Genomic DNA, 20,093 nt, shown 5'->3' on the forward strand with positions numbered 1-20,093 from the left:
CTTTCATGATACTCTTCAATTCACTTAAATACACTAAACTCTTTTTATAAATTAATGAAAACTAACATACATATATCAAATTAAGTGACCACATACACACCCACGTACAATCCATGACTTGACTCGATCTTCGACCGCGTACACTTCTTGATGAAATTTCCATAATCCTGTACAGCCTGCAGTCACCACATTCAATCACATCATTAGAACCGGTGACATAATACAAATAATCTTAACATATGCATAATAAAGCGTCAACATATCATGCTTTCTCTTATACTAGCCCATCATCCATCCATTCGATCACTCGCATCGGATTGCGGAGTCAACCTTCTCTTCCATAATTACGTGCCTATACTTCACATTAATTCTCAATATGAAAACGGTTAGTATCATTAGCTTCCCTTCATATGAACATGTCCTCAAATACCCATAACTCGACTTATTCATTCAAGCATATAATTAAATACCCACTCAAACATGCATTCAATTTCTATCCATACACGTACTTGCAATTTACATCCTACATGTATAACTCTTTAATTCGACTTTATGCATAATTCATTATGTAAGTTCCCCTTTCTTACCCAAATTTAATCGAATCCCTTTCTTAACCACTTTCAACCCATTACTACTAAAACTTAACTTAGTAATAATCATTAATTCATATCTTCTTTCAGTACATTCAATAATTACCATATTTCATAATTACCTTACCAAACAAGGAGGGGTAAGTTCGGAGTTCACTTACCTTGCGCGCCCGTATTTGCGTTCGCTTATTTGATTGAGTATTCGTAGCCCGTTAGCCTTCAACGCTCCCATCCATCTTGACATGATTCCTATACACTCATGTCATTACATTCACATTCTTATTAGCATATATGCTTATACTTATGAACAACCATATCAAATTCACATCTAACATACGACCTACATAAAGCGTACTCAACATCATTAATCCATTTAAACAAGCATAAAGCATACTCGACATCATCCCTACATAATCTTATGTTTACCCATTACTTGCATACAATTTCACTTATTATTGTCTTTTAGACATTTTATCAAACACTTGGCGTGCGTACTACTTCCTAAGCATAATGTACAAGTTCTTTAAGCATGTTCTTCCTTATTTCATCTTATGAACTATCACACTCAAACAAAATCTCATAATCATAAATTTCACTTCAAGTTTAACTATCTTAGTCTATCATACAACACCTTATACAACACAAGATTACACTATAGCATCTTCAAGTTCATCATGATCATCATCTTCACACTCATGCAATGGGTTTCATTCTAAATCACCCAATTACTTGAAATTATTCATAACACAAGTTCTATTTGGTGTTTCTAACACCTCTACATGCTTAAATTCATACAATCTCATGGATTGATCATAACCCACTTCAAACATGATCATCAAATCTGAGTTTTATGACATACCTTGTGATCCCCTTGTGAAGGTGATCGTTAATTTATGTTTGGTTGTGAATTTGGGCCTCGTTTAGTCTTTCAATTTGAAGAACTTGATGAAGTTTAGGGTTTTTGGCTCCATGGGAGCCTTCCTGCTCGTTCACGAACACACACACACACGATGTGTGTGTCTGTGTGTGTTGTTTTCTTTTAATAGAACAACTTTCAAGTTGTTCACTTTGGTCCCTCATGTTTCGTTTTAATTAAATAAGGCTACAATCCTTCGTTTAATACCAATGATACTAATATTCAACTAGGTTAATTATCCCTAGTAAATATTCATTTACGGGTTCCCTTTTACTCCTAACAGTATTTTTACCCGTTCCTTTATATTACCCGAGTTTAAATTACCAAACCCATTTTTGGGGTGTTACAGTATGAAGCCTTTCTTGCTGGCTTAAGATTGGCAATCAAAATGGGAGTCAAACACATCGAAGCGCACGTAGATTCAATGTTAGTAGCCGGACAAATCAACGGCCAATACGAAGCCAAGGGAGACGTAATGGCGCTCTATCTAAGTCAAGCGAAGATGTTGCTACAAACCTTCTATTCTTACAAGGTGCACCACATAAACAGAAGCGAGAACAAACCAGCAGATGCACTGAGTAAACTCGCATCTACAAGCTTCCAACATTTGGCGAAAGATGTGCGCATAGAAGTTTTGAGCAACCCATCTGTTCCACTCAGGGAAGTAAGCGTCATCCAAACAGGAACAACGTCTTGGATGACTCCAATAATCATGTATCTTCAATCCGGGATACTCCCAGAGAACAAGGCCGAGGCAAGGAAGATCCAGTACAAAACCGAGCATTATCAGATGGCCGATGGAATTTTATACCGAAATTCATACCTTGGTCCACTGTTGAGATGCGTCGACACTGAGGACGCAAACTATTTGATCAGAGAAATCCATGAAGGAATCTGTGGTATACATGTCGGGCCAAGAATGGTGGTGGCAAAAGTGATGAACGCCGGGTACTACTGGCCCGGAATGCATTTAGACGCGGTAAGAGAGTTGAGGAAATGCAGTGGATGCCAAAGACATACGCCCAAGACGATGCGCCCTAAAAATGAATTGGTACCAGTCACAACCGCATGGCCTTTCCAGTAATGAGGCATAGACATGGTCGGCCCTTTCCTAGAAGCCCCAGGAGCGGTCAAGTTCATAATAGTCGCCGTTGACTATTTTACCAAATGGGTAGAGGCGAAGGCACTTGCATCAACCACGTCAAACGTCGTTAAAAGATTCATATGGGAACAAATCATATGCCGTTTCGGCCTGCCGCTCAGAATCATCACTGACAATGGAACGAACTTCGCCGCAGACGACCTCGAACGATGGTTCAAAGAATTGCACATCGAACACACCTTCTCTTCGGTTGCACACCCGCAAGGGAACGGTCAAGTAGAGGCAGTTAACAAAAGCATTGTCGATGGTATCAAAGCAAGGTTAGGCGAGAAAAGAAGGGGCTGGGTTGATGAGCTTCCAAGCATACTGTGGACCCACAGAACAATGCCAAAGACAAGCAACGGTGAAACACCGTTCAATCTAGTTTACGGGTCCGAGGCAGTAATACCAGCAGAAATCGGATTGCCGTCTCCATGAATGCTCTCCATGAACTTAATCGACAACGAAGAAGAAAGGAGGATCGACCTCGACCTCCTAGAGGAAAGGAGAGAGATGGCGGCAATCAATGAAGCGAAATACAAAACGAAGCTGGAGAAGTATTATAACTCAAAAGTCCGAGTCTGCACCTTCAACCCAGGGGAGTACGTCCTAAGAGACAACGAGGCTTCAAACGCCGAGAAACCTGGAAAACTGGCTCCCAAATGGGAAGGCCCATACGTCATAGACGCAGTACTCGGAAAGGGGGCCTACAAGCTGCGCACCATTGACAACAAAGCGGTTCCACGAACTTGGAACGCGCAGCAGCTAAGAAAGTGTTATATGTAAAACAGTCATGTAACTTTGGGCGAATTGCCAACACATTTATCGTAATACAAAAAGTGTTTGGCTATCTCTATTTTCATGCAATTTTCTTGTCACAACTGCATATATTACTTTGGGCGTACACGAAAACACCAATGGATCGACCATAGGAAACGTTGTAGACCTCCAAGGCTCATCACAACCAAGTGCACAGCCGGGTCATAAACACAACCAAAGCCTACAAAACGCCAAAACAAAACTTCGTGCCCACACAAACACGAAAACATCGATAGCAAGGTAAATAAACATTATAATGCTCCCAAAGCTGAACACAGCTGAGCTAACACAATAACCTGCAACTCGATCACTTCGTAGTCACGAACCAACTCGCGCGCAAACACGACAGCATAAACGTTGTAGCTAACACAACATAACCTGTCAGCGCCATCATTCATTCGTGACACCTAATCAAAGTAATTTCACATGCACATATTATGACGATAACAAAATTCGCATAAAAACGAAGCAAATATTAACATACTAAAGGTCAAGATCAGTTGTCCACAAACATAACAGGTAAACCAAAAATAAAAATTGTTCACAAGCCACCAAAAAATTACAAGGCCGTTTAAGGCCATACACGGCACGCAGGCCGGAATACTTCACTCAAGGATGGCTAGTACCCGCGCCTCCCGCCGCGCTTGCTTCACCCCCAAGGGCCTTTTCCAACAAGGCAACACCATCAATTTTCCTAGCTAGCTTCTCAGCAGCTTTAACAATGGCAAATTCCAAGGAGGAAAACTCCTTGCGTTTTGCAGCATACCTACCATCACAATCCTCCGCGTAAAGCTCAAAATGGTGGTCCTTCTCCTTATTAATAGTCGCAGCTTTACCCTCAGAGTAACCGTACTTCCGACCACTATTGTATCCCGCCTGACCCAATTCAAACATATACGTGGCAAGCTCAGGGGAATTCACAATACGGTCAGCAAGCTGCAAACAAGCAAACAACAACATAAGAGGAATCGTCAAAACATACCAAAAAAGAAACAAAAACGAGCGAAGAAGTTACCAAAGGCATCGCGCCGAAAGCAACCATCTGCAATCAGCAGATACCTCCTTAACAAGGCCATCAGAAGCCGCACATTCAGAAGTCTTTTCCTCAAGAAGTTTTCCAGTAGCCTCACACTCAGAAGCTTTTTGCTTCACAAGGAGTTCCAACTTGTCGATACGATCGACATACTCCTTCTCCTTTTTCTCAGACGCAAGGCGCGCCTGATGGGCTTCATCTGCTAGCTCCTTCTTCTCACCGGATAATCAAACAATCGCATCGCGCTGAGATTGCATCTCAGCATTGGTGTGTTCACAATCAGTTTCCCAATCTTTCTGCTTTTGAAAGTTAATTTGTTTCTGTTCCTCAAGCTTCTGCTCGGCATCGGAGACCCTCCATTGCAAACCCTTCTTTTCAGCATTAAATTTCTCTCTTTCCTCAGCCAACGCTCTCTTCGCATCCTCAAACTCAGCTGTCTCTTCCCCCATAGATTTCCAATCCCGGACAATTTCTTGCGCAGAGGCAAAGAAGTTAACTCTGGCGCGAACATGATCATCTAATAACTCAAAGCGATTACGTCGCTTCTGGAACATCCTTTCAGCGGGCGGAAGAGACATAGAAAAGAAGTCATGACAGTTACCCAAATCATTCATTCAGGAACCTTGAGTAAGATTCCAGCGAGGCGCGTGCGACAAGTCATCACAAGCAGGATTGTGAGTATCCCACGAATCAGCACGGACATTCGTAAACTGCGGACTGCGAAGCGCCCCAGAAGTAGCACCACCACCACTTGAAGGGCGCTTAGTATAAATGGTCTAACGTGGAGTGGCCTCACTGGACTCCACCTCAGTCTCAATACCCTTACCTCTACCATCAACACCTGCACCACCTGCGGTATCACCACCACCTTCACCCGCGTTCTCGACAACAGTTTCATCTTCTTTCTTCTCCTTCTCAGAATCATCCCGAGGAGGGGTCAAGCCAATCGTCCTCGACGAAGGAGAAGCAGGGGGAGTGATCTGTGAAATATCCAACTTACGGGGTTTCTTGCCAGACTTGACTTCTGTCATAAAACAACCACAACAGTTAAAAGTAACTCGAAGAAACATGAAAGAAATATACAACTATAAAAACCATTACCAGGAGGGGCAGAAGCAGCAAATATCTCCTCCAAGAGATTCCCGCGACCTCCACTAAAAACACCCATATCTATTTCAGACTCGGAAGGCGCGGGAGGGGCTTCCTTATGGAGCTTAGCTTTTTTCACAGCAAGAAGAGCAGCGGCCTGCTCATCAAGTTTACACTTCTTATCTTCAAGCGCTTTTTTCTTCATCATGTCAGTCAAAGTAGACTGATCATCCGGGTCAGACTCCCGAGCTTTCTCACCAACTCCTAGACCAGACAACTTGTCAGAGACAACTACATAATCTAGACAAGGAAGAGTAGAGGGACGCTTACGAGAAGTACCAGCCGTTTTGCCCTCCCCCTTTTTCTCCCCTCTCACAGACTTATCAGTCTTTGCTTTCTTCCTTGTCTCCAATTGTGCAGAAGGATCAACGGGCATCTCTGCATCATCACCAACAACCTCATGAATAGGTTCATCAACACCACCCTGCGCGGTACCTGCACGCGCGCAATGAGAAGTTAGACCTTCAGGGGATTCGTCAGAACTCCCACTTGAGAGAACAACAACTTCCTCTCGAATAGGATCAACAGGGTCATCTTGATCATCTTGACCTAGGGCAACATTGGCATATTTACTGAAACTTTCATCAGATGGGTGCAAGAAACGGCTTTGAATTTGGCTTAGCCACGTCGGTGTCCCATCTTCTTGGATGACCTCAACCATGGCACCAGCAGCTTTCGGGTCCAAAGCGTTTATCAAACTATAACCAACTGCAAAAGACAAAGAGATAAGGAAAAACATACATAAAACAAGATAATTCAGAAATGCCCTAAGGAAATCACATACATTTGCCTTGATAACTGTAAACAGGAACACCCAAAGGATTTTTCGGCACCCACAACAAACTCATTCCGGCACCGACTAAGGCCATTTCCTCCAACTGAGAAATAGCAGTTGCCTTGTTTGTTATTTTCTTGTACCAATCTTGGGCAGCATAATCCACCAACACATCCACCTTCGGAATCCCTTCACTCACCGATCGATAGTGCATATCCGTTGGAATTACACCGCGACGAATGTAGAAGAATTTTTGCTTCCAATCGTGCAAGCTCTTCAAGGGAACGGAACAAACCGGAGAATCACCCGACCGGGCGTTGAAAGAATAAAACCCACTGGCATAAGTAACACTGTAAAAGACGTTGAACATCTCAAACGTCGGCTCAATACGGTATGCTCTACAAACGAACTCAAAATGAGTAATACGCGGAAGCCCAATCGCGTTGATCTGAGAAACATGCAGCCCATAGTTCCTCAAGACAGAGGCAGTAAACTTAGTAATCGGAAGCCTAAAGTTACCCTCCTGGAAGAATGCAGCGTATAGAGTCAAATAACCAGGAGGAGAATCCAAGGCGGTGGAACCAGCAGTCGGATATTGGGCTCCCCACTCAGGGCGAAAACCCATCCCTTGAACAAGATTGTGGAACTCTTCTTCTTTCCACCCAATAATTGCCTGGTCAGGGCCAGGAGGAGCTTTCCCTTTGTGTTTCCTCTTCCTTTGAGAAGGATTCGCAACAGACATAACGAGGATACTAAGAGGTTAAACGAAATTATTCGAACAAAGAAAGGAGGAAAGATGAAAGATATGGAGAAAATCAAACTTGGAAAATTTGAAAAAGTGAAGAAGAAGAAGAAACCGCCTCCTATTTATACCCATCGCATTTAATGCGATGGGTAGTGGGCCGTCGGAGCCCAGGAAAACAAGCAATAGGGGAAGGACATGTCAGAAGAGAGAGAAGACGTCACCTCTTTTTTCGTGAGCATGGGTAACAGGGCCTGACGACGTGACAGAAAGTAACTGACGGGAACTGAAAAGGCGCCTGTTCACCTCCGATAAAACAGGGACATCAGACAGTCACATCAATATCTTCCCCAAGACAACAAAACTTCCATGAGAAGGAAACAATAACTGCCATGCGCCATGCGTCCTTTTGGCTCACCTTTTACAAAGTGCCAAAACCCATGCGCCATGCGTCCATTTGGCTCACTTTTTACAAAAGTGCCAAAACCCATGCGCCATGCGTCCATTTGGTTCACTTTTTACAAAGTGCCAAAACCCATGCGTCCATTTGGCTCACTTTTTACAAAAGTGCCAAAACCCATGCGCCATGCGTCCATTTGGCTCACTTTTTACAAAGTGCCAAAACCCATGCGCGATGCGTCCATTTGGCTCACTTTTTACAAAGTGCCAAAACCCATGCGCGATGCGTCCATTTGGCTCACTTTTTACAAAGTGCCAAAACCCATGCGTGATGGGTCCATTTGGCTCACTTTTTATAAAGTGCCAAACCCCATGCGCGATGCGTCCGTTTGGCTCAACTTTTTAAATCGCCAAACTTCACGCGCCATACAAACCCGCCATAAAAACCACTACCCTTATAAGTCCAGAATCCCTCCTAGATGATCAACTCAACTAGAAGACACACTGGACTGGGGGGACTTGAAGAGGTATGGTCCCAATTCCCTGCCTACATGGCAGGGACCACACCACTTTTTGAGCATACATGGCGCCTACATCAGCAAAGCAATCCAGAAGCTTCTAGAAACTTCTGGAAGATCTGCAGGTGGCACCAAAGATGCTCTATCCGACAAAAAGGACAACACGTGTCACCAGTCGCAGAACGCCACATAGGCCTGCGACAAATCAGGGGGCAGAGCTGACAACACCAGTACAAGGTTTCCAGCATGGACAAACGTAAGCGCGCCACGTGTACCACTACACCGGCCATGGCAGAGCAGACCAAGAGGATATTCCCCTTGGTCGGACAGCTGGCGCGCATCCACAGCTGGCACAGCTGCTCCTCCCTCCTTCACCCTCCGGCTATAAATAGGACCCTTCATCATTCAGGTTCAGGATCTTTTGGCTCTCTACTCTCACACACTAAACACACGCTGTTTATTCTCCCTCAGAACAGTACTTATTCTCACGCCGGAGCCTGGTTAAGAGGGAAACCCCCATATTCCCCTCTTAACGAGACTAACGGTGTTGCCCTTCTGCCATCAGCAGACAAGTGGAGATCGTGGGGCAGGTGTCTCTGCCCTTTGATTGGTGCCACGTAGGCGTCCTTAGGTACTTTTCGTCTTCTGCATGTCAGACGATCGTGGCGCACGATTGAACAGAGCCTGTAGTATGCTGATTGGCTCCTTTTACCAGCCACTTGTACCTTTTGTACCTTCTGACTCTGGTCTTGCACTGTAACCTTTATGTGATCCTTGCTGATCATGGAACTTGGTTGCGCAGTTTTACAGGTACTGAAGACTCTTATCAGAATGCTAAGTGTCGTAATTGTGGTTCCCTTCTGGCTGGACCTCGCGCCTTTTTAGTGGAATGTGGCGTAGCTCGCGCGAGGTTGCTACTAAGAGAATTGTTGAATAAGGAGTATGGCCCTGCGCGCAACCTTGATGAAGGTTTGCGCGACTTTTTTGGGGCCATACCCCTTCAATGAGGAAGTTGATTTACTAGGTTTTTTTTTAACGGCGAAAATTCTATGATTATAGAACGAGGGCCAGCAAGCTGTAAAACCCGAAAGTACAAGGAAAAACGAAAAACAAAATACAAGCAAGAAAACAAAAAATGACTTACAACATTACTTGACTATATCTCTTATATTAAAATCCTTCCATCTCTCCCAATTCATATTTTTTAACTTCGACCTTTCTTTGATCCAGTTGATTTACTAGGTGACTTGTGATGGTGGTGTGAAGAGGCGTGCGGGCGTTGATTATCGTGTGATCTTATAAACTTTGGTTCGTCTATCGAATGTGAACCTAATGATGATGTTGTTGTAGCTAGAATTAGCATATGGCGGTGGCCGGACATGCAACGATTGTTGTAAACACATCGTAGACGACATGATTTTGGCAAACTGTGTCTCCTTGTTTCAGTAGGGGGCTAGGATTGTGACTAGTTGTACCTACGACTAGTGTAGGTGTTATAACATTTTATATAGAATTCAATAATCTTTGTAAGATGTTTGTCATATTTTTATTAATAAGTGTATTTGTACATAAAGTTTGATATTATACATAGAAACCTTCAAGACTATGATACTTGCAATTAAGTACATAATATAACTAGTTTAATAGGAGACAATGCTTAACTCACCATCGACTTTTAAAGATCTCTGAGATCCACCCTAACCATCAATGTCACATCCCAAACCTTTGCTACATTCTAACCAAATTATTGATATAACATCCAACGGTGTTTACATTTTATGAGTTTTCTTAAATGTAACGATCACTTAGGGGGGGGGGGGGGTAAGGGTTCATGGGTTCCTAGGCCTTATGGGCCCTATATGGGCTTAATTTGGAGAACAAGTTTAATAAACCCTAGATTAGTGTTTATAAATATTATGATGTACTTGTAATGTTCAACACCCTCAATAAAAATATCCTAGTTGTCACCCGTGGACGTAGGTCAGTTTAGACCGAACCACGTAAATCCCTGTGTTCGTTTATTGCTTTCGGTGTTGTGTTCGTGTGTGCACTCGGTCCTAACAACTGGTATTAGAGCTTAGGCTTGTTACACAAGAGAAACGCAACACGAGAGATCAATCGATTAGTTTTTTTTTTTGGGCAGCAGGCCATAAAGAAAAAAAAATATTTTGGTTGTTTTCTGTTCGAGACTTCCAGTTCATCGTAAACAAGAAAAAAAGGGTTTCGTTAGCCGACTTAACCTTATTTCCATCCAAACCGACGTCATCGAAGGATAAATCAATAAGAGATAAGAAACAAAGGTTTGTTTCTTTTATTTTATTGTTTTGTTGACCACCCAATCATTGAATCCAAGCCGTCACTTTGCAAATGAAAAGAAAGAAGTTGCTGCAGTAGACCATTCAGATGATGAAGCTTTGATTTGTAGTGTGGAGAGCAGTATGGATTCCTGGGTTATGGATTCGGGAGCTTCAACGAGCTTTCAGGTTAATTGATGAGAAGGCTGGTGGTAACTAGAGGTGGAGCTTAGAGTTTCCGTTGACAGATTGCAGAAGTACATCTAGGAGAGCAGGCGAAAGTAGTTCAAGGCCTTCGAGTGGGAGATTGTTGGGTTCGTAGGCCTTATGGGCCCTACATGGGGTTAACTTGGAGAACAAGTTTGATAAACCCTAGATTAGTGTTTATAAATATTATGATATACTTGTAATGTTCAACACTCTCAATAAAAATATCGTAGTTGTCACCCGTGGATGTAGGTCAGTTTAGAGTTTAGACCGAACCACGTAAATCCATGTGTTCGTTTATTGCTTTCGGTGTCGTGTTCGTGTTCGTGTGTGTACTCGGTCCTAACAGGGGTGCCCCGTGATGGGGGCCGAACACGCGTGATCGGAAAAAAAAAACATGTTTATAACGCGTCGAATTCAAAACGCGTGAAAATTATGACGCGTTGTAAATTGAAAAAATGACCGTTGTGGGGGACCGTTGAATATATTACCGTTTTTTACCAAATATATATACACACATAATTTCTTTCAAACACAAAATCCAAACTTTCTTTCTTTCAACACATACTTTCAAACACAAAGAATACAAAGATGGAAGGTTCAAGCAAAAGAGGTTCGGGTTCGAGCAAAAGAGGTTCGGGTTTGAGCAAAAATCCCGTACGACCGAAAGGAATCGGTGGCGGAGTCGATCTCCGAAATCAAAGAGGCTAAATTGGTGGAAATAACCAAAGCCACTGATAGAAGAGGAAAACTAGTGGCGGCAAAACTTAAACGCGATCTATACCAGAAAATATATAAATATAAAGGTTTTCATTATATTTCTATGTTTTATGCTAAAAAAATGAATCTAAAACCCGATCTATACCCGAACCCGAACCATACCCGATCAATACCTGAACCATACCCGACCATTACCATTACCAATACCCGAACCCTACCCGACCAATACCCGAACCCGACCTGGACCCGAAAATAGGGTATTCTAATACCCGGGGGTATTGAAAACCCGAACCCGAACTGAACCCGGGTACACAGGGTATAGATTTTCTGACTAAAACCCAAACCCGACCTGGATATGACCAATATCCGAAAAGTCAAAACCCGATCATATCCATACTTGGGTATATAACCGATCACTGGTATTAGAAAAAACCCGGTTTGTGAACCTCTACTGGTGTTAGCCTAACACAAAAAACATGTAGGTAACAACTAGCGAATCCAATTCACAACAACCGGGCCGGATCCAACCCAAATATTTAAACTATCATACTCACCCCAAATCAATTCACTCAATTCGTTTCTTCTCCAAAAAGAAAACTCAACCAAGGGCTTATACACAAACACACACAAATCCCCCAATCTTTTCTCCGGCAACACTTCCGATATCACCGTCGGAAAATCAGCCGGCGATGGCAGCTCTTCAGTACCTAGATTCTCTTCGCAATACTCATCCGGAGCTCTCCGATTGGTACAATACGCTTGCAGATCTGTACCAGAGGAAGCTATGGCATCAACTCACGTTAAAGCTTGAACAATTCGTCGCACTCGCTGTTTTTCAGGTCGTTTGTTAGATATTTGCTGTGTATTTGTGTTCGTTTGATTGTTAATTGAGGTTGTTGATGGTTTGGATTGAACAATTCGTTGCACTCGCTGTAATTAGGTCGTTTTCTGGATATTTGTTGTGTATCTATGTTTGTTTTACTGTTAATTGAGGTTATTGACAGTTTGGATTACAATTCGTTGCACTTGCTTTGTTTCAGGTCGTTATTTTAGATGTTTGTTGTGTATTTATGTTCGTTTGATTGTTAGTTAGGTTATTGACGGTTTGGATTACGAATTTACGATATATAGGGTTTAGTTTTGGTTTAGTTGTTATTGATTTAGGAGAACTTAGGTGCAGTGATGAAAAAACTGTGATAGAGATCTGAGAACGCTGTGTTTCAGGAAGTTTTTTTAGATATTTGTTGTGTATTCATACTCGTTTGATTGTTAATTGAGGTTATTAACAGTTTGGATTGAACAATTCGTTGCACTCGCTGTTTCTCAGGTCATTTTTGTTAGATATTTGTCGTGTTTATATGTTCCTTTGATTGTTAAATGAGTTATTGACAGTCTGGATTACGAATTTACGATATCCTGGGTTTAGTTTTGGTTTGGTTGTTATTGATTTCGAAGAACTTAGGTGTAGTGATGAAAAACTGTGATCAGGGGAGGAGCTTAGTGGGAACCGGGGGCTGCACCCGCCTCCCCCAATGTTTCGGTTAGAAGTGTAAACTTTCCGATTTTTTGTCCGAAAATTTTAAAATTATATAGGATCGACCCCCAATTATTTTGTCTAAATATTTATACAATATATAAATTGGGTCCCCTGACTTTCCGCCCCTCCGAAACTTTTGGTCAAGCTCCGCCACTGACTGTGATAGAGATCTAGAATGCTGTTTTCAGGTCGTTTTTTCGATATTTCATATTTGTTGTGTATTTATGTTTGTTTGATTGTTAATTGAGGTTATTGACAGTCTGGATTACAAGTTTTTTGATATTTGTTACGTGTTTATGTTCATTTGATTGTTAATTCGCTTATTGACAGTTTGGATCACGAATTTGCAATATCTAGGGTTCAATTTTGGTTTAGTTGTTGTTGATTTAGGAAAAGTTTGTTTTAGTGATGGAAAACTAAGTTAGAGATCTGAGTTAGTGGTTCATGTTAGCGTGTGTAAAATTGGGGCTTCTGGTGTGTTTATGCGTTATATGTGTACTTTGACTTTAATGCGTTGTGGTTCAAATTTTTGGCACTGTAGTTGCTATGACTAGTGTTAGATGTTAAATTGATAACTTGATCAGGCTTATGAGATATACTACTAAAAGAAGAATGCTTAAATTAGCTCATGTATTCATGTTCGTTTGATTGTTAATTTGAGCTTATTGACAGTTTGGATTACGATATTTAGGGTTTAATTTTGGTTTAGTTATTGATTTAGGAGAACTACGGTTTAGTGATGAAAAACTGTGATAGAGATCTGAGTTAGTGTGTATAAATTTAGGGCTTTTGGTGTGTTAACGTGTATGTGTTGTGTTCTAGGTTTTTGGCACTGTAATTGCTATGAGTTTTGCGAGTGTTAGATTAGATGTGAAATTCATGACTTGATCATGCTTAGGAGATATGCTACTAACAGAAGTTGCTCAAATTAACCTTGAATGCCATGATTTGATGATATTAAGATCTAATGATAGATGGTGAGATTATGTGTTGTAAATGTATACTGTAAATAAACTGAAAGCCAAGCCAACAAGTTACAATCCAGTAAAAGAAGAAAAGTATATTGTTCGTCTATTAAATATATAATATAGAAGTTAATATAAGGTTAAACATCATGTCTTATATATATCCCTTTTGTAGTGTAAAGAGTTGTAGCAATCTCACGTATAAAGCTTCAACAAGTTGCTTGAAGTATAGACTCTAGATATTATAGATGAGAAAAGTGAATATGTGGTTGTCACTCATCTAAGGCTAACAGTTAGCGGCTGTTCAAAAACACAAATATTTTTTTTTCTCATATATGCTCATGAACTTTTTTGTTTATATTTTAGGCTGGCGATGCTCTCATACAACTATACAACAATTTCATCACCGACTTCGAGACTAAGATCAATCTTCTCAAGCTTGCACATTTTGCTGTTATAGTATCTCGCCAGTATTCTTTGAAAGAAGATGCCATCAGCTATCTTGAAGGAGTGATCGAGAAGCTCAGAGCTACAAAGGAGACGCGTATAGAGGAACCAATCCTCTATATTAAGTTGCAAATAGCTTCTTTTAATCTTGAAAAAGGAGATCAAAAGGAGTGTAAGAATCTTCTAGAAGATGGGAAGAGTACACTTGATAGCATGACTGACATTGACCCATCTGTATATGCTAATTACTATTGGGTGTCGTCTCAGTACCATAAATCCCGTCAAGAGTTTGCTGAATTCTACAAGAATTCTCTGCTTTATTTGGCTTACACCTCCGTGGAGTCTCTTTCAGATTCATTTAAGCTGGTATGTTTTAACTTTTAACGCAACATGGGACAACAAAATTAGTCGTTTAAATCACTTAATGTTCATGTTAATTTTATCAAGCCGAGCCAGGTTGAGCTCGAGCTTAAACAAGCCAGCTCAGCTCGGCTCGTTTATTTTATCGAGCTGAAAAGTCGAGCTCGAGCTCGGCTGGTAAAATGTTCGAGCCAGCTTGAGCCAAATCGTTAATTCTTTTTACAAACATTGATAACATAAAAATAAAAATTACACATATATCTATATGTATTATTTTTATTTTTTTAATATTTTAAAAGAGTTAAATGCCTGGATAGTCCCTGTGGTTTTCCTTTTTTCACCTTTAGTCCCTAACTTTCTAAAATTACCTCTATAGTCCCCAACTTTTCAATTTTCGTTCCCAGATAGTCCCTAGGCCTAACATCAGTTAGTTTTCTCAGTTAAGAGGATGTGAAATGACAAAAATACCCTTGCTATAAAACAAAATAACTTAACCTATTAAATAGATTTATTTATTTGTGGGACCCACTCCTTTATAAAAACAAAATAACAACCCCACCCCACCCCCTCCTTCTCAAACCCACCACCTACACCACCACAAACAAAGATCCATTCATTCTTGATCAGTTCATTCTCTCAATTAAAGCATTTGTTATCTAAACCTACACCACCACAAGCATTAACTTTCTATTCAGTGAATGAGATCCAACGCCGCCACCATGCACACCCAAGAAATCAACCGCATAATCTTGAACCTGTAACAGACCACTTTGAAAACATGTTTATCCCTCAAATCGCCCACTGTCTTCACTGTCTACCGTTGTCGCTGCCGTTACTTCGGCTAAAGCCGCCGGCACCGATCTGAGGTAAAAACTATACCAATCTACTCGTATTCATGTCCTGAATAAAAGCCCTATAGGTTTTGATGGCAACCGTACCTATTGAACATGAATTTCTGAAATGAAAACACCGGGCGATTTCAAGGGTTTACACGGGGAAGAAGGCACAGTGGGTGGAGGTGGTGGCTGATTACGGTGATGGAGGTGGTGGTGGCGGATGATGGTGGTTGGTGGTGGTTGTGGCAGTGGTGATGATGGCGTCGGTGGTGGTTGTGGCGGGGGTGGTTGTAGCAGTGGTGGCTGAGTGGTATGGCGGTGAAAGGCGGCGAGGGTGATGGGTTGGTGATAGAGGTGTTGACAGGTGGTGGGGTTTTATGGTGGTGGTGGTTTAGAGGGAGAGAGAGAGAGAGGGGTTGAAGGTGATGATGAAGACATACTATGGTGGGGATAGGGATGAGTTTGGTTTTTATATTTTAAGAAAAAAATACTTAATTAATTCATTTTACACCAACTTAAGGGCATTATAGTCATTTTACACCAACTTAACTGAGAAAACTAACCCCCATCCATGCCATGGACTATCCGGGAACGAAAATTGAAAAGTTGGGGACTATAGAGGTAATTTTAGAAAGTTAGGGACTAAAGGTGAAAAAAGGGAAAACCACAGGGACTATCCGGGCATTTAACTCATTTTAAAAATTGAAAGGCATATTAAAAGTATTATATGTAAATTTTTTGTTTATTTTTTCATATTTTATTGATTAATTAAACTTAAAATATTAACACTTTAACCCCCTCCTACACACTTTTTTATTTCATTTAAAATTGAAACATATAAAATAAAAGAACTCGAGCCGGCTCTCGAGCTCATGAGCCGAGTCGGGCCTAGCTCGAGTTCGGCTCGTTTACAAATCGAGCCGAGCTGGCTTGTTTACAACCTAGCTTTTTCCGAGCGAGTTGCAAGCTTTTTGAACAATGCATTGTGGAGATGTGATTCTTAATTTTGTATTTTGTTGGTTTATGTTTCAGGATCTTGCATTTGATCTATCTTTATCTGCTTTACTGGGAGATAACATTTATAACTTTGGAGAACTGCTTGCGCATCCAATAGTGAGTATATCTCATTACATTTTTTACATGATATTGAGCTTTTATTCCATGCCCCACAACATGGATTTCTTCAAGCAAATATTTACGTTATCGACTTTTTTTGTGCTAACCTATGACCCTATGTTAAAGTTTGTGCTTGCTATCCAAATAGTTTACATACTAGATTTATAACTAGTGGGTTAAAGTCATAGATAAAAATAAGCAAATCGTGCGAGTTAAAGTTGTTTGATGTTTTGGTTAAGGGGCCAAACATGTCATTGTTAAAGTTGAGGGGCTAAAGTTGTTTATTATTAAAGTTGAGGGGCTAAGTTGTTCATTATTAAAATTGAGGGGTGAAAGTTGGTTAATGCCAAAGTTAAGGGGCTAAAGTTGGTCAATGCCAAAGTTGAAGGGCCAAAGTTGGCTGATGTGACAAAATAGCATGTTTATAGTATATATAATTACATCATTTTCGACACGTGCAGATTAAAAGTCTAATAGGGACAAAGGTGGAATGGCTCTACTACATCCTTGAAGCATTCAACGCTGGAGATCTTGTTCGCTATCAAGAACTATGTCGTGTTCATGCTGCTTCACTGAACGCTCAGCCTGCTTTGGTGGAGAATGAGAAGAAGCTTCTAGAAAAGATCAACATTCTCTGCCTGATGGAAATTATCTTCAGGTTTCTAATTCATTTACAAAATCTTCACATCTTTTGACTGCAGAAGTAGTTTCTATTTTCTAATATATGTTTATTGTGTGCTTGCAGTCGTCCATCAGGAGACAGAACCATTCCATTGAGCATCATTGCAGAACAGACAAAACTTACAGTTGAAGATGTTGAATATCTTCTCATGAAGAGTTTATCGGTAAGACTACTGACTACTTGTTTTTAACTTAAAAATGGTCGTGAATAGAAGCGTGAGTTTTGACTTTCGACCGGTTTACTTCTAAATAGGGGTTTGGAAAGCTTAAATCGAGTCGAGTTGGAGCTTATTTTAATAAACGAACCCAGGCCCGGGATTCATATACCGAGCTGTTAGGCTCGTGGACTTAAACGAGCCTATTAATATATTTGTTTAATATTGTTTATTCAATATGATATAATATATAGTTACATAATAAGTATTATTGCTATATATAATTATAATAAAAGATAACTTTATTATTTTATTGAACAAATTTAATACTATAAATATATATAAAAACAATTATATTATATATCTATATAAAAATGATAAATTAGTGCAAACGAGCTGAGCCGAGCCGAGCCGAGCCCGACTTGGGCTCAAGCTCGAGCTTGGTTAACTTATGAAAACTCGATTCGAGCTTTGTTTACAAAGCTTGACTCGGCTTGTATGTAGTTTTTCAAGCTCAAGTTCAGCTCATTTATTATTTATTAATTAATTTATATTAATTATTATTATGAATATTATTTTATATATAATATTGTTATTTTTTCATAATTTTATAAATAGTAATTACTGTTATTTAAATATATATTTAATATATTAATAAAAAATTATATATAACACTGGGCTCGTCGAGCCAGCTCGAGCTCTCGATTAGTGAAGCGTGGGCTCGGGCTCGTTTACTATACGAGTTTGTTTATTTAGGCTCGAGCTCAAGCTCAAGCTCGTTTAAGCTCGGCTTGCTTTGATTTTTTTTCGAGCCGACCTTGAGTAGCTTGGCTCGTTTACACCCCTAGTTAATTAAATAATAAACGATTTGTGCTGAGTTTGAGCTAGTAAATTACTCATGAGCCGAACTTAAGCTATCTGATGTTAAACATGTCAGGTGTAAACTCTAAAAAGTTATAATATCATCAATTATTAATATTGATATTGCAGGTGCATCTTATCGAGGGAATAATTGATCAAGTTGAAGGAACAGTTTACGTGTCGTGGGTGCAACCGAGAGTCTTGGGGATAAGTCAAATAAAATCTTTGCGTGATCGGTTGGACAACTGGGTTGGGAAGGTGCACACTGCTTTGGTATCTGTTGAAGCAGAAACACCTGATTTAATTGCATCTTAAGTTTTGTATTTCGAAAATATTGTTTCTTGTTTTGTAACACTCATGAGGATAGTTGGTTACTGTGACGTTGAAGATGAAGTAATTTGTGTTGTGGGATAACTCTGTGTAAGATATTTGTTTTCGTCTTTTCAAAGACTGTTTTTATGCTGACTGCAAGCACAAAAGGTAGTTGCTGAACTTTCATTGAACGTTAATCTTTGACAGTCCATTTGCGTGTTTGATACTTTGATTTGTTGTCGAACTTGGTATGTCTATCTGTATTGTTGGGTTATGATATAGAGGTGAATAGATCGAGTTCAGGGCCCAAACTGGTTTCGGTTGAACCCTGGCTGAGTTTTGTCGACAAAAGTAAAAAAGTGGGTTTTGACCATACCCTGTCGGGTTGAAACTAGTTTTTGAGTAAGAAAAGATCGGATTTAAAACTAGGTTCTCTGGTTCGCGTTGGGTTTAGACTGTGTTCATATGGGTTTCAAGTTTGCGGGTCAGTCCAAACTGGTTTCACCTCAACACAGTTTTGAAATTAGTTTCAATTCCTAGCCAGTTAGGGTTGTTATCCGGTCTAAACTCGAGCTATGTGAGCTCTATGTACATATTAATTAATTAGAAAAAAAGTTAAGTTAATAATAAAATACTGAGTCCAATTCGGACCAAGCACCCTACCATAGTGTTGTGTGTAATTTTATTTACATTTCAATATAAATTTTATTAAAAATCTACCTGTCGTGTCAATATCCTTTTAGACATATAACAATTTTTGTTTTGTTTAATTTTCTTTTTCAGTTGCTTTCGAGTGACGTTACTGTAACAAAGCTAATTGATAATGATGGAAACCAAATTTCCTCCGCGTGATGCGGAAGAATCCTACTAGTTAACTTAAAGTTTGAAGTATAGTGAAGAAAACCCCATTACTTTATAACCTAGTGACATCTTGGGGTGAGATAAGACTTTAGGACCAATAGGTCGTGGGTTCGATCGATTCCCACAAGTAAGATGGATCTTATGGCTAGTGGAGATGGATATGAACGGGCGGTTCCACTGGTGACACAATGATACTCCAGTGATCTGTCAGTGATCCAAATTTACCGTTAAAAAAATAGTGAAGAAAAAGAATTACTAAATAATAATGAGGTTTCATTTTTTTTTATTGTAAGACCAAAAAAGTAATAATAATCACCAAGTGGTGAGTATGATTTATAGCCCACTTATTTATATAAAATTGACATTTAAAAAAATAAAATTCATAACACCGGAACACCGAAAAATAGTTTTAGTAACTTTAGAAGAAAAGAAAATGTTTGAGCCACTTTAGTGATAAACTTGGTTAGAATTGGTGAATACTTTTCAAAATGAATATTTATAATTTATAATGTTTATCTTTTTTAAAAAGTTTATAGCAAAAATAGAAGGGCAACTATTTCATTTACTACTGTTCACATTCCAATTCTTTTAAGGGAAGTAGTTGATTTTCCGTCCGTGCGTTGCGGTGGGGACTTAATGACTACAAAACGAGTGTCAGC

The 20,093-nt window shown here is 40.1% G+C and overlaps 1 protein-coding gene and 1 long non-coding RNA gene across 2 annotated transcripts; one reads left to right on the forward strand and one right to left on the reverse strand.

The window, feature by feature from the left end:
• Nucleotides 1-15: 15 nt before the first annotated feature.
• Nucleotides 16-1,577, reverse strand: LOC110902992. Its single transcript, XR_002571580.2, has 3 exons — nucleotides 1,450-1,577; nucleotides 752-839; nucleotides 16-176 (listed from the first exon to the last, which is right to left on the reverse strand). It is a non-coding gene; the product is annotated as an uncharacterized LOC110902992 (long non-coding RNA).
• Nucleotides 1,578-11,865: 10,288 nt separating this feature from the next.
• LOC110898709 (26S proteasome non-ATPase regulatory subunit 13 homolog B) lies at nucleotides 11,866-18,795 on the forward strand. The gene is made up of 6 exons (XM_022145537.2): nucleotides 11,866-12,142; nucleotides 14,172-14,618; nucleotides 16,481-16,561; nucleotides 17,026-17,222; nucleotides 17,310-17,409; nucleotides 18,391-18,795. The coding sequence occupies exons 1-6, from the start codon at nucleotides 11,993-11,995 to the stop codon at nucleotides 18,574-18,576; spliced, it is 1,161 nt and encodes a 386-aa protein (XP_022001229.1). The 5' UTR covers nucleotides 11,866-11,992; the 3' UTR covers nucleotides 18,577-18,795.
• The last annotated feature ends 1,298 nt before the right edge of the window (nucleotides 18,796-20,093 follow it).

Source organism: Helianthus annuus, chromosome 13 (genome assembly GCF_002127325.2).
Source record: "Helianthus annuus cultivar XRQ/B chromosome 13, HanXRQr2.0-SUNRISE, whole genome shotgun sequence".
Classification (NCBI taxonomy): domain Eukaryota; kingdom Viridiplantae; phylum Streptophyta; class Magnoliopsida; order Asterales; family Asteraceae; genus Helianthus; species Helianthus annuus.

Excerpts from the sequence above, each read along its gene's own strand:
- LOC110898709 (XM_022145537.2), top strand. The coding sequence starts at position 11,993 with ATGGCAGCTCTTCAGTACCTAGATTCTCTTCGCAATACTCATCCGGAG. Across the intron at positions 16,562-17,025 it reads AACTGCTTGCGCATCCAATA|ATTAAAAGTCTAATAGGGAC; the intron begins GTGAGTATATCT and ends CGACACGTGCAG. Across the intron at positions 17,410-18,390 it reads TTCTCATGAAGAGTTTATCG|GTGCATCTTATCGAGGGAAT; the intron begins GTAAGACTACTG and ends TTGATATTGCAG.